This window comes from Hylobates moloch, unplaced genomic scaffold, assembly GCF_009828535.3.
Source record: "Hylobates moloch isolate HMO894 unplaced genomic scaffold, HMol_V3 SCAFFOLD_15, whole genome shotgun sequence".
Taxonomy (NCBI): domain Eukaryota; kingdom Metazoa; phylum Chordata; class Mammalia; order Primates; family Hylobatidae; genus Hylobates; species Hylobates moloch.
Genome location: NW_026652290.1, coordinates 62,714,578 through 62,741,410, shown reverse-complemented (window position 1 = coordinate 62,741,410; position 26,833 = coordinate 62,714,578). Strand labels below are relative to the sequence as shown.

The 26,833-nt window shown below is 41.7% G+C and overlaps 1 protein-coding gene across 1 annotated transcript in view; it reads left to right on the top strand.

Moving 5' to 3' along the window:
* The window catches only part of COMMD1 (copper metabolism domain containing 1), a 262,341-nt gene extending 252,485 nt beyond the window's left edge, over nucleotides 1-9,856 (top strand). The window contains 1 exon segment of the mRNA XM_032177367.1: nucleotides 9,623-9,856. Within this exon segment, the coding sequence (XP_032033258.1) occupies nucleotides 9,623-9,733 (111 nt within the window). The 3' untranslated portion in view covers nucleotides 9,734-9,856.
* Nucleotides 9,857-26,833: the final 16,977 nt, after the last annotated feature.

Genomic DNA, 26,833 nt, shown 5'->3' with positions numbered 1-26,833 from the left:
AATATATACGTGCATGTATCTTTTTAATAGAATGATTTATATTCCTTTGGGTATATACCCAGTAAGGGGATTGCTGGGTTAAATGGTATTTCTGGTTCTAGATCTTTGATGAATCAGCACACCGTCTTCCACAGTGGTTGGACTAATTTTACATTCCCACCAACAGTGTAAAAGCATTCCTATTTCTCCACAACCTTACTAGCATCTGTTGTTTCTTGACTTCTTAATAATTGCCATTCTAACTGGCATGAGATGTTATCTCATTGTGGTTTTGATTTGCATTTCTCTAATGATCAGTGATGTTGAGCTTTTTTTCGCATTCGTTGGCTGCATGAATGCCTTCTTTTGAGAAGTGTCTGTTCATGTCCTTTGCCCACTTTTTAATGGGTTTTTTATTACAAATTCAAGTTGCTTGTAGATTCTAGATATTAGACCTTTGTCAGATGGATAGATGGCAAAAATTTTCTCCAACTCTGTAGGTTGCCTGTTTGCTGTGATGATCGTTTCTTTTATGAGAGCCATTCATGACAAACCCACAGCCAATATTATACTGAATGTGCAAAAGCTGAAAGCATTCCCCTTGAAAACCAGCATAAGACAAGGATACCCTCTCTCACCATTCCTATTCAACACAGTATTGGAAGTTCTGGCCAGGGCAGTCAGGCAAGAGAAAGAAATAAAGGTATTCAAATAGGAAGAGAGGAAGTCAAATTGTCTTTGTTTGCAGATGACATGATCCTATATCTAGAAAACCCTATCATCTCAGCCCAAAAGCTTCTGAAGCAACTTCAGCAAAGTCTCAGGATACAAAATCAATGTGCAAAAGTCACAAGCATTCCTGTACACCAGCAGGCAAGCAGAAAGTCAAGTCATGAATGAACTCCCATTCACAATTGCTACAAAGAGAATAAAATACCTAAGAGAACAGCTAACAAGGGAAATGAAGGACCTCTTCAAGGAGAACTACAGACCACTGCTCAAAGAAATCAGAGAGGACACAAACAAATGAAAAAACATTCCCATGCTCGTGGATAGGAAGAATCAATATCGTGAAAATGGCCATACTGCCCAAAGTAATTTATAGATTCAGTGCTATTGCTGTTAAACTACTATTGACATTCCTCATAGAATTAGAAGAAAGTATTTTAAAATTCATATGGAACCAAAAAAGAGTTCGCATAACCAAGACAATCCTAAGCAAAAAGAACAAAGCTGAAGGCATCATGCTACCAGACTTCAAATTACACTACAAGGCCACAGTAACCAAAACAGCATGGTACTGACACAAGAACAGACACATAGACGAATGGAACAGAATAGAGAACCCAGAAATAAGACTGCACATCTACAACCATCTGATCTTCAACAAACCTGACAAAAACAAGCAATGGGGAAAGGATTCCCTATTTAATAAATGGTGCTGGGAGAACTGGCTAGCCATATGCAGAAAATTGAAACTGGACCCCTTCCTTATGCCTTATATAAAAATTAACTCAAGATGAGGCCAGGGGGCCGGGCATAGTGGCTCATGCCTGTAATCCCAACACTTTGGGAGGCCAAGGCAGGCAAATCATTTGAAGTCAGGAGTTTGAGACCAGCCTGACCAACATGGTGAAACCCCATCTCTACTAAAAATACAAAAAAATTAGGCATACTGTAGTCCCAGCTACTCAGGAGGCTGAGGGAGGAGAATTGCTTGAACCCAGGAGACAGAGGTTGCAGTGAGCCAAGATCATGCCACTGCACTCCAGCCTGGGAGACAGAGTGAGACTCCATCTCAAAAAAAAAAGAATGAGGTTGGGCACGGTGGCTCATGCCTGTAATCCCAGCACTTTTGGGAGGCTGAGGAAGGTGGATCATTTGAAATCAGAAATTCAAGACTAGCCTGGCCAAAATGGTGAAACCCCATCTCTACTAGAAATGCAAAAAGTAGCCAGGCATGTTGGCATGCGCCTGTAGTCCCAGCCACTTGGGAAGCTAAGGCATAAGAATTGCTTGAACACAGCAAGCAGAGGTTGCTGTGAGCTGAGATGGCACCACTTCACTCCAGCCTGGGCGACAGTATGAGACTCTGTCTAAAAAGAAAAAAAAAAAAAAACTCAAGGTGGATTAAAGACTTAAATGTAAAACCCAAAACTGTAAAAACCCTAGAAGAAAATCTAGGCATTACCATTCAGGGCATGGTCACGGGCAAAGATTTCATGACGAAATCACCAAAAGCAATTGAAACGAAAGCAAAAATTGACAAACAAGATCTAAATAAACTAAAGAGCAAATTCTTAATGAAATCTCATCTTAGTTGTTGATGATGTTGTTCTTCCTCCTCCTTCTCCTACTCTTCTGCCTGCCTCCCTCCCTCCTTCCCTTCCTTTCATTCTTAAGATATCAAAGTGCTACCATATAAGATATTTCAAGAACGGGCACAGTGGCTCACGCCCGTAATCCCAGCACTTTGGGAGGCCGAGGCGGGTGGATCACGAAGTCAGGAGATTGAGACCATCCTGGCTAACATAGTGAAACCCTGTCTTTACTAAAAGTACAAAAAATTAGCTGGGCATGGTGCACATGCCTGTAGTCCCAGCTACTTGGGAGGCTGAGGCAGGTGAATTGCTTGAACCTGGGAGGCAGAGGATGCAGTGAGCTGAGATCATGCCACTGCACTCCAGCCTGGGTGACAGCGAGATTCTGTCTAAAAAAAAAAAAAAAATTCAATATCAAATGATAATAGAAAATATCAAATATTGGTTCTAGCTTATCCTATTATTTAATACTTGGAGGGCAACCTTCTTACCAACCTAGGCATGATGACAGTCCTTGCTCTGCTCAACCTTGGAGTTTGTATTTGGTGATTCTATGCTTCGGCAGTCTGAAGAGACTTAGCTTTATGTGTGTACTGTTGGCTTTGTGAACCAGAAGAAATAGTGATTGAGAACAGTAAATAAAATAGGAAATGAAGAAACGATACCCTACATAGAAAATATTGGAAATATTAGAAGAATTAATATAATAACCTCTTTCTCCTCTTGCCTGAACCCAACTGTAAGGAGTGACACAATTTTTTGAGAACAGCCCCACAGGACATGGAATAAGACAGAGAAGGGAAGATAATGAATATGAAAGGACAAATGGAAAATAATCAGCACAGTTTTCAGGAAAATACAAAATTTTAATTGGGGCCAGTGGTTCCTTAGGAAGGAAGTTGGGTGATCTCTTGCTACAGAGAAGCTATTTCTGGGATTCCAGGTCTCTTGAAGTAAAGGAACAGTTTCAATGATAATTGTGAGAAAGCCACAGAAGCGTGGGAATGAGTGGTGAACACAGGTTTACTTATGAAGATGTTTTGAACTTCTCTGGCAGGCAATGTTCAGTGCTACTGGGTTTCTTATTTATTATTTAATTGCCCTTCAAGGAGCCATTGCCAATTTTAATGTCTGCCATATGTGTTCATTCTTGAGTGCTTGCTCTTCCTCTTCCTCTTTCTCTCTTTCTCTCCCCTCCTTCCGCTGTGGTTAAACACAGAAGACAGTTGCAGAGTTGTGGGTCAAAGGGTTATTTTAAGCATATGAAAGGACAGTCCAAACAGAAGATAGGCTTTATGGCCAAAGTTTGTGTTCAGTAAAGAGCACAGTAAAGAGTCCCTTTGTGTCAACAAATGAAATTAAAAGAAAAATCTGGGGTAATAAGCTTTATGAAACATAGCCAGCTTTATGTGGCTTTTTTTTTCTTTTTTCTTTTTTGAGATGGAGTCTCAAACTGTCGCCCAGGCTGGAGTGCAGTGGCGCAATCTCGGCTCACTGCAACCTCCCTCTCCCAGGTTCAAGCGATTCTCCTGCATCAGCCTCCCAAGTAGCTGGGATTACAGGTGCACACCTATGTGGCCTTTTTGAATCAGTATTGGTTAGTGAAATTCTAAGGCATCCTTTCCCACTCTCACCCTCCATCCCCCAACTTTTATCATTTTTAAAAGAAAACACAAGACATTAGAGCCAACATTGTCAATGTTGTGTTATAATCCTAAATATGATCCATAAATTAGGGGATAAAGCTTTGTGAAAATTTTGCATGGGAAGTAGTATTACTGTAGGAAATATATTATAGGACTGTTGTTTTATTTTATGTTGAATTTGTTCTAAATGGTTCTATTTAAGTATTTAATATGTGATAAGTCTTTTATTTTCTATTTTAAGCATTTTGTCACTGTAGTATTGTTTTGCAGAAGAATTGCTCAGAACCTAGTTAAGGTGGTTTTTAAAATGTACAATTATACACAAAGAGGTTATTTAGTGTGCAGATGGATAAAACCAAACATTTGCTTACTAACAGCCTTCAGTTATTCTGTAAACTAATAATCAATTATACTCTCTAACCTTGCTAGGAAGTGAGTTTAAGCTAAAGCATTAAAGATTTAGGCTTCACCAGTAAGAGTTTCCTGAGGAGTGTTGAGTGGTTACCAGGGAAGGAGTTCCTTAGGAATATGTGAGATGGCCTTGTCAGGAAGTGTTAGAGCTGGCTCAGTTTTTTTGTTGGTTTGGAGAGGGAATCTTCTCAAGGATTTTCTCATAGGATTTTGTGACTTTTTAACATTTGCACTTGGAGAGACAAAAATTTGAATATTTTGCCTTTGCTTTCCATTGTAATTTGGAATGGCTATTTAAACCATTGAGTTTAATACACTGCTGTACTCCCAGGATCACAAAGTACATGTTCTTGATAATGATGTGCTTGCTTATCTGCTAACCACATTCTGACTCTACTCCATACTGCATCCTTTACTGAAAACAAGCTAGTTTGATTCTTGACTCAGATACTTAAATCCAGGAATTTTAGTCATCATCTCTTATTTTTATCGCCAGTTAAGCCCAAGATGACCATGAAAAAAGTAACAAGTGTTTCAGATTGCTCTTGTACCTTCTGCCTCTGGCTTGATAAGCATCACATCTACCTGCCTGCCTTCCTTTCTTTTCCTTTCTTTTTCCTTTTCCTTTCCCTTTCCCTTCTTTTCTTGAGACAGGGTCTTACTCTATTGCCAAGGCTAGAGTCCAGTGGCATGATCTCAGCTCACTGCAACCTTGACTTCCCAGGCTCAAGCAATGCTTCTGCCTCAGTCTCCTAAGTAGCTGGGACTACAGGCACATGCCATCATGCCCGGTTTATTTTTATACTTTTTTTAGAGATGGGGTTTCGCCATGTTGCCCAGGCTGGTCTGAAACTCCTGGGCTGAAGCAATTCACCTGCCTCAGCCTCCCAAAGTGCTGGGATTGCAGGCATGAGCCACCACCCCAGCTCACACCTGCATTTCTAAATATATATTTATACACACACACACACACACACACACACACACACACACACACACGTATATATATATATTTTTTTTTGAGATGGAGTCTCGCTCTGTCGCCCAGGCTGGAGTGCAATAGCATGATCTCGGCTCACTGCAACCTCCGCCTCCTGGGTTCAGGCAATTCTCCTGCCTCAGCCTCCTGAGTAGCTGGGATTACAGGTGCCCACCACCAAGCCTGGCTAATTTTTGTATTTTTAATAAAGACGGGGTTTCACCATGTTGATCAGGCTAGTCTCGAACTCCTAACCTCCTGATCCACCCGCCTCGGCTTCCCAAAATGCTGGGATTACAGGCGTGAGCCACCGTGCCCGGCCTCTATTTTCAAGTGCATCAGATGTATTTTCCATAGGGTACCCGAGCCAAATGCAAAATGTGAAGAAATTTCTATATGTTAAGCCGCAGTTTAAAGGCTCTTGAATTCCTTATAAAATATTTTGATAGCATATCTACATGAAAATAGGCCTTGGTAATACAGCTTTAAGTAAACAGTTTCAAGTGTCATGTATGTTTACATGTCACTTTTGAAGGCTGTTAATGTGCCTTATTTCAAGTGAAGAAAGGTGAAGATTGGGATGGAAAATATATCTGTTTAACTTTGGACTTCTTTATTTATTTTTTATTATTATTTTTTATTTTATTTGTTTTGAGATGGAGTCTCGCTCTGTCGCCCAGGCTGGAGTGCAGTGGCGTGATCTCGGCTCACTGCAAGCTCCGCCTCCCAGGTTCATGCCATTCTCCTGCCTCAGCCTCCCGACTAGCTGGGACTACAGGCCTGCCACCATGCCTGGCTAATTTTTTGTGTTTTAAGTGGAGGCAGGGTTTCACCGTGTTAGCCAGGATGGTCTCGATCACGGACCTCGTGATCCACCTGCCTCAGCCTCCCAAAGTGCTGGGATTACAAGCGTGAGCCATCACACCCAGCCTGGACTTCATTATTTAGCCTACTCTTTCTCTAGTATTTGGCATCCCTCAAAAATAAACTGAGCTTCATTCATACATAGAGGTCCAATCACAAATGAGTCCTGAAACCTACAACAAACTAATGATCCCTTAGTCAGAAAAGATCCTGGCTATTTTTAAGCATGCCTTACTCAGTTGCTTCTATCTCTATGAATATTGTTCCTGGTAATCTCTTTGCCTATACATAGAAAACCAGGTGATTTATTACTATAACTTTCTTTCACTGAGGTGAAATATAGGCTACATCATCTTTTTTATCAATGTCCTTAATATATATGTTAGTTACTGGTAATCACTAATTTCTAGACCATTGTGTCCAAGGCCAGATGTTTAAAAAATTGTTTTAGGCCAGACACAGTGGCTCATGCCTGTAATCCCAGCTCTTTGAAGGCCAAGGCAGGGGGATCACTTGAGGTCAGGAGTTCGAGACCAGCCTGGCCAACATGACGACACCCTGTCTCTACTAAAAAAAAAATACAAAAATTAGCCAGGCGTGGTGGTGCACGCCTGTAATCCCAGCCACTCAGGAGGCTGAGGCAGGAGAATCGCTTGAACCTGGGAGTCAAAGGTTGCAGATCGGGCCACTGTACTCCAACCTGGGCGACAGAGCGAGACTCTTCTCTCAAAAAAAAAAAAAAAAATTGTTTTAAAGTCAAACTAAAAGGCCTCAATAAAACCAAATGAAGGACAGGCTTTCACATCTGAGAGCTGTTCTGAATTTTGCCAACTGAACTGCCTAATTTGTCATAAATTTGCTTTTCTTTCCAAAAAGAGATAACCCCTCCTACAGCTTGAACACTTAATTAGTATTCTTTCTTTGTTTAAACTTGGTTTTTGCTTTGGACTAAATGAAAACTTGGCAAAGTTTCTAAGCTCACGTATGAGACTGCACTTCTCTCCTATCCAAATACATGTTTGAGGACAGAACTCCTGTAGGCAAGGAGAGCTGCCTTCCCTGTCTTTGGAAGTCTTTCATCCGAGAGGCCCCTTCTTTCCCTTTGTACTTATTTCTCCTTGGGGGATGTTCACTATCATCATTGTAGACTCAGCTTAGCAGCTTAGCAACAGCAAAATCAACTCCTGAATGTTCTTCTGGCTAATGGCAAAGTGACACCCTCCTTCTGAAGAAGCTTGTTGGCCTTCCTTTAACTACCACTTTGGAGATGGGGGTAGGAAATGCCATAGTATTGTAGCGGGAGGAAAAACTTTTTCTCTGCCTTCTTAGGTTCATGTATAAGGCCTGCAAATTAAACTGACAAAAGATTCACAGGAGAAAAAAAATTACAAATTTTACTGATGTAAGTATTTTTAATTTTGTATGCACACAAGCTTAACAGAAAAAAAAAAGAAAAAAGAAAACCCAAAGAGGTAGTTAGACTTGAAAGTTTGCATACCATTTTAACAAAGGAAGATAAATTGTGGAGAGAAGTGACTAGACAAAGGAAGAAGGGTTTGGTCTCCTAAAGGTGGTAAATTATGGGAATTAAGTATATGGTGAATCTAATAGTAGATAAGAGTTATTTTACTAAGGTTTGGGCAGACTCATCGTAGTGTCAGCTTTCCATCTTTTTCATGCCCATAAAACTTCCCCAGAGAGGGATTTATGGTAGTTCTCACTCTCTCTTTTTTTTTGAGACAAGGTCTCACCCAGGTTGCTAGGCTCACTCCATCTCTTGGGTTTAAGCAATCCTCCCACCTCAGCCTCCCAAGTAGCTAGGACTACAGGTGCACACCACCATGTCTGGCTTTTTTAAATTTATTTTTATTTTTATTTTTAGAGATAGGGTTTCATTATTATTGCCCAGGCTGGTATTGAACTCCTGGCTTCAAGGGATTCTCCTGCCTCAGCCTCCCAAAGTGCTGGGGTTACAGGCATGAGCCACCATGCCTGGCCTGGCAGTTCTCATTTTTTAGAAGTTTCTGCTCTTGGCCAGATAAGGGAAACTCCAAGACTTATTTTTCCATCTGTTGAGTCTCAATTGCCTTCAGCACAAAATAACCTATATGCCAACGTGGCAAAGTTGGGGCTTGTATGTTCTGATACTTTTCAGTAGTTAGATAGGAAAATACGGAGAAAAGAACATTGACTTAGTGACTGTCATCAACAGAGGGACATTAATTAGCCACATCATTTAACATGCCTGGGGCTTAATATAATTATCTAGAAAACAAAGCAATTGGATTATATGCTCTGTAAGGATTCATACTGCTCTAAAATTACTTGATTACTGTTCTGAAGATTTTGAATGTAGTTGCTCTTAGATACATAAAATTTATCCTTGTCTCTCAAGATAATGCAGATGTAGAATTTGTCCAGTGTACATGAAATTCCTGCTACCATAACTCAGAGATCTTACAACTGGGCAACATACTGATCCCCCCAACTCCCCTCTCTACAAAAAAAAAAAAAATTTTTTTTTTAATTAGCTGGGCATGGTTGCATACCTGTAGTCCTAGCTACTCAGGAGGCTGAGGTGGGAGGATCGCTTTAGCCCAGGAGTTTGAGGCTACAGTGAGCTCTGGTCATGCCACTGCACTCCAGCCTGGACAACAGAGGGAAAAAAAAAATCTTATTTTTTGATATCTACCATCTGCCTAACCTAGGATTGATTGACCAATCCTAACAGTGATTGAAGGGAATGTATTTAAGGGAGCTGTGAGGAGGGTTGGCTTGCAGCAAGTGGAAGGACCCCAGAAATGTTTGTTGCTATTTCAAGATCTGGTTATCTTTCAGTTATCTGGCTCATGTTTCCCAAGCAACTTGTCACAATTTCTGGCATAACCACTAAATCCAAGTTAGCTCACTTCCCAGACTAACTCAGAGTCCATCAGAGTCAGTCAAAATTCTCGTTTCATTTTTGTAATCCAAGGTGCTGTGGAGACAGTATGGACTTCAGCGTCATCCAGAGCTGAGAGTTCACCATCTGATTCTGCCTTTTTATGGTATTTATTTTTGATACAGGTTAACCTCTTTGTGCCTCAGGGTCCTCATTTTTAAAACAGCACTACTCAAGTTCTTACCTTAAAAATTATTAGAGGATCAAATGAGATGACAAAGAGGAAGAGCTTCTCATATGCCTCCTAGTGAGAACATCTGACATTTGTATGCCTCTTATTTATCAATATGAAACACCATCATAAAAGCACTTTTATTTAGGGCATTATGTGGATATGCTTTGCTGGGTAAAATATCACTTCGATATTAAGGTCTGAACTGGGCTTGCTGGATTGGGACCCTGGGTATTTTGAGTTTGGTCATGCCTGATGGCCTTGGCTATCTTGTGGTTTCCCTCTAAAATATCCTTTTATGTTTTCCAGGAATCTGAATTTCTGTGTTTGGAATTTGATGAGGTCAAAGTCAACCAAATTCTGAAGACGCCGTCAGAGGTAGAAGAAAGTATCAGCACACTGATTAGCCAACCTAACTGAAGATGATGTATGAAGGAGTTGGAGTTGTTGAAACCAAGGTGTTCATGATCCCTCCCCGCTGACCTTTTTTAAAAAAATTCTTGTGCCCGCATTGGTATTAAATCCTCGCATTCAATTTTCCCACCTCTGCTTGCTCAGATTTCTTTTTTTCTAGCTTTCATTTACTCTTACAGTTGTTCCAGTGCAGAGGTTCTCACCCTTCAGTGTGCGTAAATGTTATAAAGGGTACTTGTAAAAGCATTCACTTTTTTGTTGTTATTATTAAATTCAGAGTCTTGCTCTGTTGCCCAGGCTGATATGCAGTGGTGCAGTCATGGCTCACTGCAGCCTCAAGCTCCTGGACTCAAGCAAGCCTCCCACCTCAGCCTCTCAAGTAGCTGGGACTACAGGTGCATGCCACCACACTCAGGTAATTTTTGTATTTTTTGTAGAGATGGGGTTTCACCATGTTGCCCAGGCTGGTCTGGAACCCCTGGGCTCAAGTGATCCTCCTGCCTTGCCTTCCCAAAGCCCAAAGTGCTGGGATTACAGGCGTGAGAAAAGCATTTACATTAAAAAAAAAAAAAAAAAGTAGACTTCCAGGGCCCTATCCCCATAGACTTGGATTCAATAGGATTAGGGTGAGAGGGATCAACAATGGAAATCCTTGATATAGTGTTTTGTCCTGGGTGGGGTTTTAAGAATTTATACATGATAAATCATGCAGGAATTATTTTTAAAGTAGAAAAAAAAAAGCTTTTATCATGCAAATATAGGGCTGACCAAAGTGCTATGTCCTTAGCTGAGGCATAGGAGCACCTACTTAACCTAGAAAAGATGTACCTGACCCTAGTTAAAACCTGAGATCCTTCTGAAATTGATTTGGACATTTGGATTAGTTCTGCTTAAATCTAGAGCATCTGGTTTGATCTGAACTACTGAGAGACTCAGGCTTTTCTGGAACCTAGAACTAAATTGGCCTCGCAACAAAGGGACTCCCTTCACTTGCCTCAAGTCAGGATCGTGGGAAGGGGCAGATGTCTGCTAAGAGAGATGTGAGGTCTTTTATCTCAGAAAATTTTACCTGAGTCATTAAAATAAAACCGCTTTCAAAAAATTTCTTTAAGAAAAAGTAGTGTAATAAAAACTAGGTCTTACTAGAGAAGTTACCAAACACCAAGAATATTCCAAAGGAGGAGGCTGTCAACCAGCATATTGAGGCTATGGTCCTTGTTGAACAGGTTTTGTCATCTGATACTGATAATATTTAGAAATCTAAGATGCCTTTGGGGTATAATATGTTCAAAAAATGTGGTTCTCTTTGTCTGTGGTTACAGCATATGTCCATGCTAAGGAGTTTGTTTCAGGACAGGAATAAGTCCTCTTCTGTTAAGCAGTTTCTCCTAAATCAGTTTGGAGACATTTCAGAAGTTCTTCTAACACCCAAGCTGAAATTATTGGCTTCTTCTCCGATTAAAACCATCCCAGCAGTTAGCAAACAATAACCAGAAGGTTTTCAATGTAGCCCTTGTGGACCCTTCAGAAAACATCTTGAAACAGTACTGTAAATAGATTAAAGAAAGGAATGTGGTTTGGAAAAAAAAAAAAAACTATTTTAAACTTGCCTTCTGTTCCCAGGGCTGCTGCCATGTAATCTAGGAGAATTTTGATAAGGTCTCCTGCTGTAAAATGGAGCAATAGAATATCTCATCAGATAATCGGATTCCAGATGACATTGGAAGGAATAACTAGAGCTACCACCTTAGTATTGACTCACATGTCCCATGGAAGTCTGTGGAAGTGTGAAGGAACAGCATAGGGGCCACAAGGAGAGGAAATCATTGTCATAGTCTGAAGCTCTGTTTAGGTCATCCCATGAAAGTAATCGCTACAAGAGTGGCCATGGGCTTTTAAAATTGTATTCCCAAACCCTAGGTCATTGGAAGAACTACAGTTAATGTATACTGAGTTTGCAAGAATTAAAAAGAAAACCAAAAACTGGTTGTTGAAGGTGGTCCCCACATTTAACACTAAGCACTTCTGAATGCAGGTTGTTTCTAACAGGGTATATTTTATATTTACTGATGATTTTTAATTTTTTATTATCAAAGGTATATATGTTTATTATAGTCTATTATGAAAATACAGAAACATACTAAGAACAGTTAATGACCCATCAATCTAATGTACAGAAAGAAGGCTAGAACTAGGAGAAGAGTTGACTTTCCTTGAATAAATTCCCAGAAGTGGAGTACACAGTTTTATTTATTTATTTAGAGACAGAGTTTCACTCTGTCACCCATGCTGGAATGCAGTTGTGCGATCTCGGCTCGCTGCAAACTCCACCTCCCGGGTTCAAGTGATTCTCCTGCCTCAGCCTCCTGAGTAGCTGGGGCTACAGGCACCCGCCACCATGCCTGGCTAATTTTTTTTTGTCTTTTTAGTAGAGACAGGGTTTCACTACATTGGCCAGGCTGGTCTCGAACTCCTGACCTCAAGTGATTCACCCGTCTTGGCCTCCCAAAGTGCTGGGATTACAGGCGTGAGCCACTGCACCTGGCCTAGTACACAACTTTTAACTTTGATAAACATTGCCAAATTCCTCTCCAGGAAGGCTGTATTAATTTGTATTCCCTCTGAGAAAGTATAAGACTAAATTACTCCCCTCTTGCCTAATTGGCTATCATCATTTTTTTTATTTTCTGGGACTAAGTTCTTAGAAAGTTTTGTAAGGGACACTTACATTAAACCAGGACTTCTCCCTGGTAACAATAAAAGCATGGAGAAAGGACCAGGGAAGGAGAAAACAGGCATAAAGTTCCCAGAGACCCCACTAGGTTTTCTACCTCTGCGATCCTAAATTAAAACCACTTTGTTTTGATTTCAGGAAATTAGGAACAAAATAAAAATCTCGGCCTGAACTGGACCTTGTAGAAATTATCCCTGCTTGAGCAATAAGCACTCTAAATTCAGTCTGTTTAGAAACATTCCTGCCCGTTAGCCAGGTGTGGTAGCACAGGCCTCAAGTCCAAGCTGCTCAGGAGGCTGAGGAAGGAGGATGCCTTGAGCCCAGGAGTTTGGGGCTTCAGGCAACAACAGCAAGAGCCCATCTCTAAAAAAGAAAGAAAAGAAAGAGAGAGAGAAAGAAAGAGGAGAGAGAGAGAGAAAGACGAGAGAAGAAAAGAAAAAAACAGTCCAGCCAAGCTAAAAGTTAGCTTTCAGAATAAAATCAGAAAATAACTCCAGACTTTGGTAGCATTGTGTTGATAAGAAGCAAAAGATTTGGCCTTATTCTTAGGTCAGACTTTCCTTGGAAGCTCTAGTTCTTCTCAGCTGTAACAGCAAAAGCCTAAATTCCATTATAGACTCTTTATTTCCTTTATATAACCTCTCTTCCCCAGTCTTATTTTAATAATGATTCAAAAAGAGTTGCAGCATTAAAAAAAAGTAGTTTAACTCTTCGCCCCCAAATGCAAGAAGGTGGTAAAAAGCAGAGGATGACATTGAATATCTTAAATAGCTGACATCATGTCAAACTATTAATTGTTGAAGTTTTTTTTTACACCTGAGTGAACATTTAGAAAATAATATAAATAGAAATTAAAGGGAAATAAATGCTAAACAGATGTTAGAAAATACTGTTTTCTGAAGTGTACAGTAAGTATCTTTTTGTGTGTTTTTTTTTCTTTTTTTTCTTTTTAATTTATTTATTTATTGAGATGTAGTCTCACTCTGTTGCCCAGGGTGGAGTGCAGTGCCGCGATCTTGGCTCACTGCAACCTCTGCCCTTTGAGTTCAAGCGATTCTCCTGCCTCAGCCTCCTGAGTACCTGGGATTACAGGCACCTGTCACTGCACCCAGCTAATTTTTTTTATTTTTAGTAGAGACGGGGTTTCACCATCTTGGCCAGGCTGGTCTTGAACTCCTGAGCTCATGATCCATCCGCCTCGGCCCCCCAAAGTGCTGGGATTACAGGCGTGAGCCACCGTGCCCGGCCTTTTTTTTTTTTATTTTTAGTAGAGACGGGGTTTCACCATCTTGGCCAGGCTGGTCCTGAACTCCTGACCTCATGATCCATCTGCCTCGGCCTCCCAAAGTGCTGGGATTACAGGCGTGAGCCACTGTGCCCGGCCTTTTTTTTTTTTTTTTTTTTTTTTTTGAGAAGGAGTCTCACTCTGTCGCCCAGGGTGGAGTGCAGTGGTGCAATCTCCGCTCACTGCAACCTCTGCCTCCCGGGTTCAAGCGATTCTCCTGTATCAGCCTCCCAAGTAGCTGAGATTACAGGCATGTGCCACCACACCCAGCTAATTTTTGTATTTTTAGTAGAGACAGGGTTTCACCATGTTGGCCAGGCTGGTCTCGAACTCCTGACCTTAGGTGATCCACCTGCCTCGGACTCCCAAAGTGCTGGGATGACAGGCATGAGCCACTGCACCCAGCCTCAAAGTGTATAGTAAATATCTAAACCAATGAAAGGGACAAGATGTAGAAGGAATCCCAGGATCGGCTGAGAAATAATTGAATACTTTCCTAAAAGAACACAATACTGGAAGGGATGGGGCTTTGTGGGACAATTGCTATTTTGAATTCTTAGGTGTCCAACTTTACAACCAAGGTTTACAAATATTTTAAATGGTGATTTAGTCAGCAGAAGGGAAAACTAAAATAGAACATAATTAGCTTAAGCTTACCTCTAGTTGTAGAGTATACAGGTTTTGACCTCAAAATTTGAGAGATCGCAATTTTTATCTAAGTGCAATCAAGTTTTCCTTATTTGGGGATGGTCATAATTGTCTCTCATGGCAACCCAACTGTATGCAACACTGAACCATCCTTTGTTGCAAAGCAACCTGCCTGGGCCTGCTTCCTGTTAGATAAATGGTCCCAACTGGCATAACTTACAAGTTTGGTACATAAACTATCTGATTACAATACTAATGCTGTACATGAGCGGGTAGTAAAATATGGGCATTGACATCATTTATTCACCAAGAACTGTAATTAGGCATTTTCTTTCTCTTTTATTATATTTTAAAATTTAATATAGAGACAGGGTCTCACGCTGTCTCCCAAGCTAGAGTGCAATGGTGCAACCACTATTCACTGCAGCCTGAATTCTTGGGCTCAAGTGATCTTCCCACCTCAGCACCACCACGCCTGTCTTGTTTCTGTTTTACATGCTCTTGGCTAGTTTCCGTTTCCCGCTGGTATTAGGGTTTTAACTTCTGTTGATTCACAGGATGCAGGTGGGGGAGAGATGGCAAGGGGGAAAATATGAATTTGATTACTCAAGTGGAACAAGGTGAAACCGTTAGTTTAAAATAATTTTAGGCTGAAAAATTAAAATCGTTAAATTATTTCCTTCATGCTGTTATTACACTGTTTTTATATTAAAGAAGTAAGCATAAATATGAAGATTGTATATTATTTCTATTCTGGCTATTTTTAGAATCATGGCTAAGAATTGGTATGGATCTCAGAATGACTGATTTGGAGGCTTTAGCATCTCGTCAAAAATGAGGAAACATCTGGACAGACAGAGCAGAAGATTTGTACAAGGCCATGGTCAGGAAGGAATTTCAGGTCTACTGTCTTCCATCTCTATGTTCTACCTTTTAGACCCTTCAAAAGAATAAGTACTCATTTTAAAAGTCTGTGTCCTTGCTCATGTGTTTAAATAATGACAGTTCCTGTAGTGAGGATTTTTGTATGCAGATATGACCTAGGACTAGGCCCAATGTCACTTGCATCCTGCGTCCATGTTAGACCTGTCTCTGTGCTTCAGGTTGCTGTCACTCTTTGTAGAGCCTGATGCTGTTTGTGATGACTTTGGCCTCACTTTCCACTCAGTGCCACCCTTCTCTGGGTGCAATGTGCAAAATGAGTAAGTTGGCTGCCACATGGGGCTTCCAGGCTGTCCACAGTACCCAGATAGCCAGCACATTATTCTCATCCTAGCTGGACAACCAGTGACACAAGCTTGGGTCTCGGGTTCTTGGTGACAAGTTGTTATAAATGGAGAACCGATACCGGGGCACAGTGGCTCATGCCTGTAATCCCAGCACTTTGGGAGGCCGAAGTGGGCGGATTGCTTGAACTCAGGAGTTCAAGGCCAGCCTGGGCAACATAGGGAGACCCTGTCTCTACTAACAATAAAAAAATTAGCCAGGCATGGTGGTGCATGCCTGTGATCCCAACTACTCAGGAGGCTGAACTTGGAGGTCGAGGCTGCAGTGAGGCTGTGTTTGTGCCACTGCACTCAATCCTAGGTGACAGAGCTAGACCCTCTCTCAGAAATTAAATAAATAAAAAATTTTTGAAACGGAGAACTGAGAAAAGGAATAGTAATACAGTTGTGTTCCCATGGAAGATAGTCAAACAAAGCTAAACATAGCTGGAGTAAGAGAACCAGTGGCTGCTAACAGACGTGGAACTGTGCAACTGAACTAACCTCAAGGCTTACTCCCTCCCTGGGGAGTTGAGGCCAGAAGCATTTTCTGTAGCATCCGTGGCAGAGCGGTGGGGCCTTTCTGGCCCAATTGGGAAAGAAGGTGACGGCTGTTATTCTTCAAGGAATCGCTTTCCTGCCTCCTGAAGGGAATCACCACGGCCTAGATTCTGGAAAGGGAAGGGAAAGTGGAGAACACAAAAAGGAAATGTTTTCTTGTTCTCCCATGAGATTCATGTGCATGTCCCCAAGTAGATTGCCAGAGGAAATGAAGGTTCTTTAAAAATAATAAATAAATAATAAATTCTGGCCCAGCACGGTGGCTCACACTTGTAACCCAGCACTTTGGGAAGCTGAAGCAGGAGGACCACTTGAGCCCTGGAGTTAGAAACCAGCCTGGGCAACATAGCAAGACCCTGTCTCTACAAAAATGTTGAACAATTAGCTGGGTGTGGTGCACACAGCTGTAGTTCCAGCTACTCAGGAGGCTGAGATGGGAGGATTACTTGAGCCCAGGAGTTCAAGACCATCCTGGGCATGATGGTGAGACCTCATCTCAATTTAAAGAAAAAAAAAAATCCCTCCCATGCCTGTAATTCCAGCACTTTGGGAGGCTGAGGTGGGTGAATAGTTTGAGCTCAGGAATTCAAGACCAGTCTGGACAACATGGTAAAATCCTGTCTCTACAAAAAATACAAAAAATTAGCCAGGCGTGGTAGTGCGTGCCTGTAGTCCCAGCTACTTGGGGAGCTGAGGTGGGAAGATCAATTGAGCCCAAGAGGTCAAGGCTGCAGTGAGCTGAGATCATGCCACTGCACTCCAGCCTGGGTGACCTTGTCTCAAAAAAAAAAAAAAAAAGCCATCAAAATCCCTCCCTTAAAACAGAGTTCAGTGAAGATTGTCACTCTGTGCAAAAATGAACTTGCCCAGTGGGTTTATATTTACTATCAACCAATATCAGCCTCTGAATAGCAGAAAAAGGCAAGTAAGACCATGTAACATTTCATTTTTTCCTGGAGCCCCAGGCTGACCCTGGTTTGGCTGGCCAGGGTAGGACTAGAGGTGAGGCTCCAAATCATCTGGGTACAGGCGGACCACATAGACCAAGAAAGTGCCTTTCAAACTGCCACACTTGTAATCCTAGCTACTCAGGAGGCTGAGCCAGGAGGATCCTTGAGCCCAGGAGTTCAAGACCATCCTGGGCAATATATTGAGACCCCATCTTGAATGAATGAACGATGCCTTTCCCCAGACCTCCTTTGAATTGAAAGAAAACAAGTCACTTCATAAGTTACTTTATGAACCATTAAAACTGTGGATCCAGCCATTTGCTGGGTGGCGTACCACCACTTCAAATATCACTTATAGGGAATTTAGGGAAAAATATTTTCCCCTAATATCAGGAAGTTTAAAAATAAGTAACCAGATAATCTGGGGCCAGGAGCATGTAGTGGGAGAGTTATCAGGCCCACCCAGTTCCCTGAGACAGATGGAAAAAACTGACCCTTCTCTTCATCAGTTCTTATAGATGTAATTTCAATAAATGGGAAAGGATAATGCAAAACCCTTCCTTGTCCCTGTACACATGGGGAAGAGTTGAACAAAATGCTAGGGGAATTTGGCTCTGAAGGTCCCTGAATAGCTTGAGAGCTCTCACTGGGGACCCATCCCTGGGAGAATCAACTTGCAGCCCCTTTGGGCAACCACCCCTGGAACCATAACAGAAGGGGCAAGACCAAGCAAGTCCCTATTGCATTGAGTGAGTCCTAGGAGAAAGTGGTTACTGGGGTAACCACAGCCTGTGCCATTCTTTATAGCCCAAATGCCATCCCTAGTTTTGGACCTAGAAGTTTAGCCATTGATTGTGTTCATAGATTTAGGGGTCCATGTTCAGGTTTGTTACTTTAGGTATATTGTGTGATGCTGACATTTGGCATATGAATGATTCTGTCACCCAGGTAGTGAACATAGTACCCAGTAGCTAGTCTTTCAACCCCAGTAGTCCCTAGTAGCTATTATTGCCATCTTTATGTCTGTAAGTATCCACAGTTTAGCTCCCACTTGTAACATGTGGTATTTGGTTTTCTGTTCTTGCAATAATTTGCTTAGGATAATGGCCTCCAGCTGCATCCGTGTCGCTCCAAAGGACATGATTTTATTCTCTCTTATGGCTGTGCGATTTTTTTTTCCCCCTAGCTATTCTGGGAGCTACTTTCTTTAGGGTACCTTCGCATATGTAGTACGTTTTTCTCCTGTTAATCTGTCTATTGTCAGTTGATTCACAGGCCACTGGCAAATTGGACCTAAACTGGTAGAGAAGTTTTTCTTCCCAACAGTTTATATAAATTTAGTTTATTAATTTTAACTGCTGCATAGTGTTCCATTTAGAATAGGTTGGAGGTTTTTGTTTGTTTTTGAGTTTCCTATTATAAACCAAAAATAAAATTCTGATCTCCCCAACCAACTGAATGGACCCCGTCAGCCAAGGGGATCCCAAAAAAGCCTGAAAAAGTTCAGGCCATGACAGGAAGAGAGGTGGTTAGAAGTTCAGGCCATGACAGGAAGAGAGGAGGAAGGTCTCATTATATACCCTCCTCTCTTTGGAGTTTAGACCCAACTGACCAGCATTAACATTAAAACAGGGATTTTAAGACCAAAAAAACAGACTCTTTATAGCAATAAGATCAAATTCCAACCTGACTCTGATGTAACATCTCATGACAGACAGCAGGCCCGGAAGTAGATCAAAGTATTTTACCCCAAAATATATTTCTTCGACATATTTTGAAGGGCCCTGCAAAGCTGTCCCTTGTGGGGGAAATTTGCATTTTTTTTTAGAGAATCTCCTTCCTCTACTAGGTTTTTCCACAGAGTTTGACACCTTTTAGGTCAGATAAGAGACTGTCACATCTATTGTCTCCGAAGCTTGTTCCTTGGTGGTTTCACCTACATGACAAGAACCTTGGCTTCCAAAACATTCCCCCGCTTACCATAACTCAAGCTGACCTCAACTCTTCAGTCAGAGCTTAACTCTTTCAACCAATTGCCAGCAGGAAATCTCTCAATCCACCTGTGACCTAGAAACAGCCCCCAACTCCCACTTTGAGATGTCCCCCTATTCCAGGCCAAAACCATTGTATACCTTCCATGTATGATTTATGTCTTTGCCCGTAACTTCTGTCTCCCTAAAACCAAGCCGCAATCCAACCATCTTGGGCACATGTTCTCAGGACCTCCTGAGGCTGCAGCACGGGCCACAGTCCTTAACCTTGGCAAAGTAAACGTCTTAATCAATTGAGACCTGTCTCAGATGCTTTTTGGTTTACACTATCAATGAGTGGGTTTTTAGGTTGTCTTCAATTTTCCATTGCAAACAATGCTGCTGTGAACGTCCTTGAACATGCCTCCCTGTTTACACGTACCAATATATCTTAGAAAACAGGAATACTGTATCATGGGTTATGTGCTTTTTTTTCTTTCTTTCCTTTTTTTTTTTTAAATTGTAGACACTGTCAAATAGATTTTAGAGTACTGATAAACGTTTAACAACCAGTCTTCCAAAAAGTGGAAGTGGGGTGATTTGTAGCATTTACCAGTTTCCATGGTGTGAACTCTTCCACCATGGCCGATTTCAAACTACTAATGAGACATTAATGCATAATCAGCTCTGTTAACTGGTATGAAGTGGCTCCAGCATAGTTCTCAGAATCTCTCAAACTCAGAATGCATATAGATATTGGCAAATAGCCCTCTAAAGTAGCCCAACCAATGTATACTTTCACAAGCAGTGTATGAGAATATCTACAGTCATGCTCTGCATAACGATGTTTCAGTCAATGACAGATGACATGTGTGACAGTGGTCCCATAAGATTATAATGGAGCTGAAAAATTCCGATCACTAGTGTCATAACACATTATTCATGTGTTTGTGGTGATGCTGGTGTAAACAAACTACTGCACTGCCAGTCATATAAAAATATAACACACACAATTATGTGCAATACATAAGACTTGATAATAAGTGTGTTACTGGTTTATGTACTTACTATACTGTGCTTTTTATTATTTAAGTATGCTTTCTACTTATAAAAAAAAAAAGTTAACTGTAAAACAGCCTCAGGCAGGTCCTTCAGGAGGGATTCCAGAAGAAGGCATTGTTATCATAGGAGATGACAGCTCTATGTGCATATTGCCCCTGGAGACCTTCCAGTGGGACAAGTTGTAGAGGTGAAAGACAGTGATATTGATGATCCCGACCCTGTGTACACCTAGGCTAATGTGTATTTGTGTCCTGGTTTTTGACCAAAAAAACTTAAAAAGTAAATAAATTTTTAAAAATTTTAATAGGAAAAAAGCTTACAGAATGAGAATATAAAGAAAATATTTTTATACAGCTGTACAGTGTGTTTGTGTTTTCAGATAAGTGTTATTACAAGAGAGCCAAAAAATTAATTACAGTGAACTAAGGTTAATTTATTGAAGAAAAATTTTTAAATTTAGTGTAGCATAAGTGTATAGTGTAAAGTCTACAGTAGGGTACAGTAATGTCCTAGGCCTTCACATTCACTGACAGCTCACACACTGACTCACCCAGAGAAACTTCCAGTCTTGCAAGCTCCATTCAGGTAAATACCCTAGATAGGTATACCATTTTTTATCTTTTACACCATATTTTTACTGTATCTTTTCTGTGTTTAGACAGACAAATACCATTGTGTTACAGTTGTCTACAGTATTCAGTACAGCAACATGCTGTACAGGTTTGTAGCCTATAAACTCTACCATATAAGTAGGCTGTACTGTCTAGGTTTGTGTAAGTACTCTGTGATGTTCACACAATGATGAACTCGCCTAATGATGCATTGCTCAGGATGTATCCCCGTCGTTAAGCAACGATGATTGTATTTCCCATTATCCTTGTCAGTGCTTGGTAATACCATAACTTTTTGCCAGTATGATGAGTCAAAAACTCATTTTTCCATTTTTCCCAATCATTAGTGAGATTGAGTGTTTTTTTTTTTTTTATGTCTTTGCTACTTTTATTTCCCTTTCCGTGAAATGGTCTTTTGCCTTTTGCCTGGTTTTCTTTTCTTTCTTTCTTTCGAGACAGGGTCTCGCTCTATCGCCCAGGCTGGAGGGCAGTGGCCTGCGATCACGGCTCACTGCAGCCTCAACCTCCCTGGGCTCAGGTGATTCTCCCATCCCAAGCTTTGCAAGTAGCTGGGGCTACAGGTGTGCGCCACCATGCCCAGCTAATTTTTTGAAACTTTTGTGGAGACGGGGTTTCACTCCGTTGCCCAGGCTGGAGTACAGTGGCACCATCCCGGCTCCATTCCACCTCCCAGGTTCAAGTGATTCTTCTGCCTCAGCCTCCCTAGTAGCTGGAATTACAGGCGTGCACCACCACACCTGGCTAATTTTTTGTATTTTTAGTAGAGATGGGGTTTCACCATCTCTACTAGGCTAGGCTGGTCTCGAACTCCTGACCTCAGGTGATCTGCCTGCCTTGGCCTCCCAAAGTGCTGGGATTATAGGCGTGAAACACCGCGCCTGGCCCTGTTTTTCTTTTGGTATTTTTCTGTTGATTTGTTGCACCCTTGATGTAGCCTGGAAACAATTGTCCATCAAGAAGTTTTCAATCTATTCTAGAGAATGAAGTGGGAGGAATATTCCCAAATGTTATTGAGCACCTGCTATATGAAAATACCTTTCAAGGACTGGGACTGAGAGAAAAGAGTATACATTGTGTACATCAAACCCTATTAATGATTTAACAGTGTGGTAGGGTCAGTTGAACACACACACACACCAGTGATATAAATAAAAACTAATTACTAGGAGTAGTGAAGAAAATAAATTGCATTTTGGCTCAGTCTGCCTATTTGTCATTTTTTTCACAAGCATCCTATTGGTCCTCATCTCTGTTGGGACACTGAGGTCACTGGATTATTTTTCTGGAGGGAATTCATCAGCACTTCCTATTCTCACTGAGGTTTCTAGGGGGTCTTCCTATGAGGCTTATCCCTCATCTCCCCACCTGTCACATTGGCGCTGATCTCAAAAGGTGGAGTGGTTTCTCTTTCCAGGCTGTTTCTTCCTGAAAATGACTGGCTGCCCCACCAGCTGGCTATCCTCTGGGATGAGTTAAGGATGCACCGTTTTTCTGGGGTGTGGACAATTCCCAGAATCCCTCAAATACAGATGCAGGAGGTGGCCAGTTTTTACAAAGGCAGGGCTGTGTAGGAGGAAACATAGGTGTTATCTTAGATGGGAGTGATTATTTGCTAAATGCAATTTTGACTGCTTCTAATTTGCTGCTCAGAGACTCCATCCTTGAACCAAACACAAAACTTTTTAAGTTGAAAAGATTGAAATAGCACCAGGTAGTAATGCAGATGTTACAAAGGACAACTCTTGCATCTTTCAATTCCTTGGTAGTTTTGCCACCCCCATCCCTCATCCTTTACTGGGTTTAGTGAATTCTGAAAGGGGACTTTGATTCTCTGAATTGCACCAAGATAGAAAATGGCTTTGGTAACATCTTAGAGCAGTGAGTAGTTCTTAACCAGGGATGGACATCAGAATACCCCGGGGAGTATCTACTAAACACCAGGCCTGCTGAATCAGAGTCTGGGTGAAAGGCAGGCACATGTAGTTAGGAAAAGCTCTGGAAATGATTCAGCTGTGCCTTCATGACTAAGAGCCACTGCTCTGTTCTACTGCCATTCTGTGATAAGATCAGTACAAACCTTCAGGGTAAGTGTTCAGAAACATTTACAGCAAATTCACAGAGTATGTCTATTAAGTGTAATAAGTTTGGGCTTGTATTTTGCATGTATTTTACTTTGTTTTGTATTTTATAAAATTACCAGTCTGTGATGAATTGGAAATGTTAAAAATCAACCTTACTCACAGTTTGAGAAGCACTATTCTTGGCTTGTTTAGTTGTATCCAAGTCAGACAGGCACAACTAAAAATTACCTGGTATTAAAGTAAATAATTAAGGCCGGGCATAGTGGATCACGCCTGTAATCCCAGCACTTTGGGAAGCTGAGGCAGACTGATCACTTGAGGTCAGGAGTTTGAGACCAGCCTGGCCAACATGACAAAACCCCGTCTTCACTACAAATAAAAAAATTAGCTGGGCATGGTGGTGGGCGCCTGTAATCCCAGCTACTCAGGAGGCTGAGGCAGGCGAATTGCTGGAGCCGGAGAGTCGGAGGTTGCAGTGAGCCGAGATCACGCCACTGCACTCCAGCCTGGGTGACAGAGCAAAACTTGATCTCAAAAATAAATAAATAATAAATAAATAAATGAGAGGCCATTAGACTCAGACTTCTCTAGTGCCTTAGGTTCCTTTCTAAGCAAATCAAAACCCAACTCAAAGTGGCCTAGGAAAACAAAACTTAAGCATAACCAGTCAAAACCTGCTAACCTCTAACTAGAAACTACCAATCAGAAACCACCAACTAGCCTCTAACTAGGGACTTCCACTTCAACGAATCAAATTGTGGTTTGGCAATGTCCAATTCATGAATCGCGGTCTCAAACCTTTTTAAAATTTTAATGTGTCCAAGTTTATCTAACACTGGTTTGGTAGCCTTGTGATCCTGGCGATTAACTCTCTAGGTATCAGTGACCTCCTCTGGTGGGTCCTTGAGAGGATTAGAGATAATGAATGTATCCAAAGCACCTAGCACCATGCCTGACATTCATAGAAGTTATTGGAAGCCCATCGTAAAACAGTTCCTAACAAAACTGTCTTCCAATTAGTTGTTGAAGAACACAGAGAATCCTAGAGGTTGGTGACTGCTGCATCATATTGTAACCAACCCAGAGTGCAGGATGACAGATTTGTGCAGCCGCGCTAAACAGTTTAACTTGGAGTTCAGCCATGGGGAAGGGAGCTTAGTGGCCATGGCACTACAGGACAAACCTCTGGTTAGCAGACCTCTCCCCAGTCTCTCCTTCCTGGCTCCTCTCTCACATTCCCTTTTCCCTTCTCTTTCGTACCCTACTGGGCCTTCCCCCAAGGTCTCAACTGTTTTTATTTCTTCCCTCTAGCACAATCATTTTCTGTTCCTGATGGAACGATGAGAAGGGTGGGGGATGAAAATTTCTGGCCACATGCTCTGGCCTCCTGTTCAAGCATCTAAAAATAAGCACATCATTCATGCTGGGCCAAATGACCTCCTGCTGGCATACTTCTGTGCCCTTATTGTGCTAAAAGAGAATCTATCTCTTCCTTTGACTCTCATTACAAAAAGCCTCTTTCTCTAACCTTTGCCTTATGTAGGTGCCATTATTATTACTGGGAGCAGTGTTGTGTGATAAATACAGGTGCTTTGGAGACAGCAACTTTGGATTGGATTCCGACTCTGCCTCTTACTTGTGTGGCTTAGGGGATTTTTTATTTTTTAGAGACAGGGTCACACTCTGTCGCCCAGGCTGGAGTGCAGTGGCATGATCATAGCTTAAGTGATCCTTCTACCTCGGCCTCCTGAGTAGCTGGGACCCGCAGGCCCGTGCCACCACGCCCAGCTAATTTTTTTTTTGTTTAAGTGTTTTGTAAAGATGAGATCTCACTATATTGCCCAGGCTGGTCTTGAGCTCCTGGGTGTAAATCATCCTCCTGCCTCAGCCTCCCAAAGTGCTGGGATTTGAGATGAGTCACCATGCCTGGCCTTAGAGTTTTTAATTCAAATCAGTATTGAATCCCCAGTATTTCCTGTAAACCAGAAGTTAGATCTAGAATCTTTATTCATATTAAAATTTTTGGCAAGAATACGTCATACTTTTCTTGAACCTAAGTTCCTACACAGATTTAACTCTAGCAACTAACAGGCTGCTTTGCTTCTCCATCTTCCCTCTGCTCGCCTCCACGGACTGAGTCATCCTTCAGGCCTTCCTTTGGACATCACTCTCTCAGGGAAGCTGCCCTAACCGCCCATGTTTAGCATGTAGATTCATTCCTGCCATGGTGTCACCACAGGGGATCGTAATTGCCTGCCTGCCATTTGGGGAACTTCTTGTAGCTCACCTCCCTTGCCCTGCCTTCCACTAATCCTTCCCTCCCACCACATATGTCCCCCTGCTTTTCTATGAGAGGTATGCTGCCCATCCTTTAGTCCTCACCTCACGTGGCACACCCCTAGGTCAGGTTTCCCATGATACAGAGCCATACTCTGCTGTGCTTTTTTTTTTTCCCATAGCATTTATCACAAGTTATTTCTGGATTTTCTGTGTTACAAATATTTGCCTTGTACTTCAGACTGTAAACTTGTTGGCCTTTGCTTAATGCTGTATCCCCAGCACCTAGCATGGTGCCTGGCTCCACATGGCAGTTACTACATATTTATTGGATAATAAAGGGTGCTATTGCATTGTTTTATCTCCTTTAGGACAGAAACTACCTTATTGATGTTTGTGGCCTTGGTGTCTAGCTGGTACACCAGGCCCACCACAAGATATGGTTGCCCAGGTACACAAGTCCTTCATCGTATGAGAGAGAAATGTAGAAATGTAGAAAAATAGGCCAGTAGGGAGGCCAGTAGGAAGGAAAAATAAGTCTCTATCACCTGTGAACTATTCTTGCCAAAAAGCATTTAACCAGAATCTAATCAAGCCTTTAGACCTAATTTCTAGTTTACAAGAAGTGCAGGGATAGAAGAACGTATTTGGTAACACCATGAAGAAGTGATCAACCACATCCAGAATGTCGAAGATTCTGCAGTACGATGTGTTTGGACAAAGGTCATAACAAGAAAAAAGATGCCAGCCAGGTATAGTGGCTCACACCTGTAATCCCAGCACTTCGGGAAGCCAAGCCAAGAGGATCACTTGAGGCCAGGAGTTTGAGACCAGCCTGGGTAACATAGCAAGACCTTGTCGCTACAAAAAAATTAAAAGTAAATAAATAACTTTAAAAATTAAAAGATGCAAAGATGGCCGGGTGCAGTGGCTCACGCCTGTAATCCTGGCACTTTGAGAGGCGGATCATCTGCGGTCAAGAGTTCAAGACCAGCCTGGCCAACATAGCGAAACACTGTCTCTACTAAAAATACAAAAGTTAGCCGGGCATTGTGGCAGCCGCCTGTAATCCCAGCTACTCAGGAGGCTGAGGCAGGAGAATTGCTTGAACCTGGAAGGAGGAGGTTGCAGTGAGCCAAGATGGAGCCACTGCACTCCAGCCTAGGTAACAGAGGAAGATTCCATCTCCAAAATAAATAAATAAATAAAAGATGCAAAGATTATTCTAGATTAAGAGATTATAGAGACACACCATCCAAATACATAATATTATCCTTGACTGGATATAGTTAGAAAAAGACAATTACAAAAGACATTTTGAATACATTGGAGAAGTTGAAATATGGACTGTAAATTAGATGATATAATAATTAGAGTTATTGTTACTTTTCTTGGATATGTAGAAAATTGACCTTATTCTTAGAAGATGTATAATGAGGGGCTGGACGCGGTGGCTCATGCCTGTAATCCCAGCACTTTGGGAGGCTGAGGCGGGTAGATCACTGAGATCGGGAGTTTGAGACCAGCCTGACCAACATGGAGAAACCCCATCTCTACTAAAAATATAAAGTTAGCAGCGTGTGGTGGCGCATGCCTGTAATCCCAGCTGAGGCAGGAGAATCACTTGAACTCAGGAGGCGG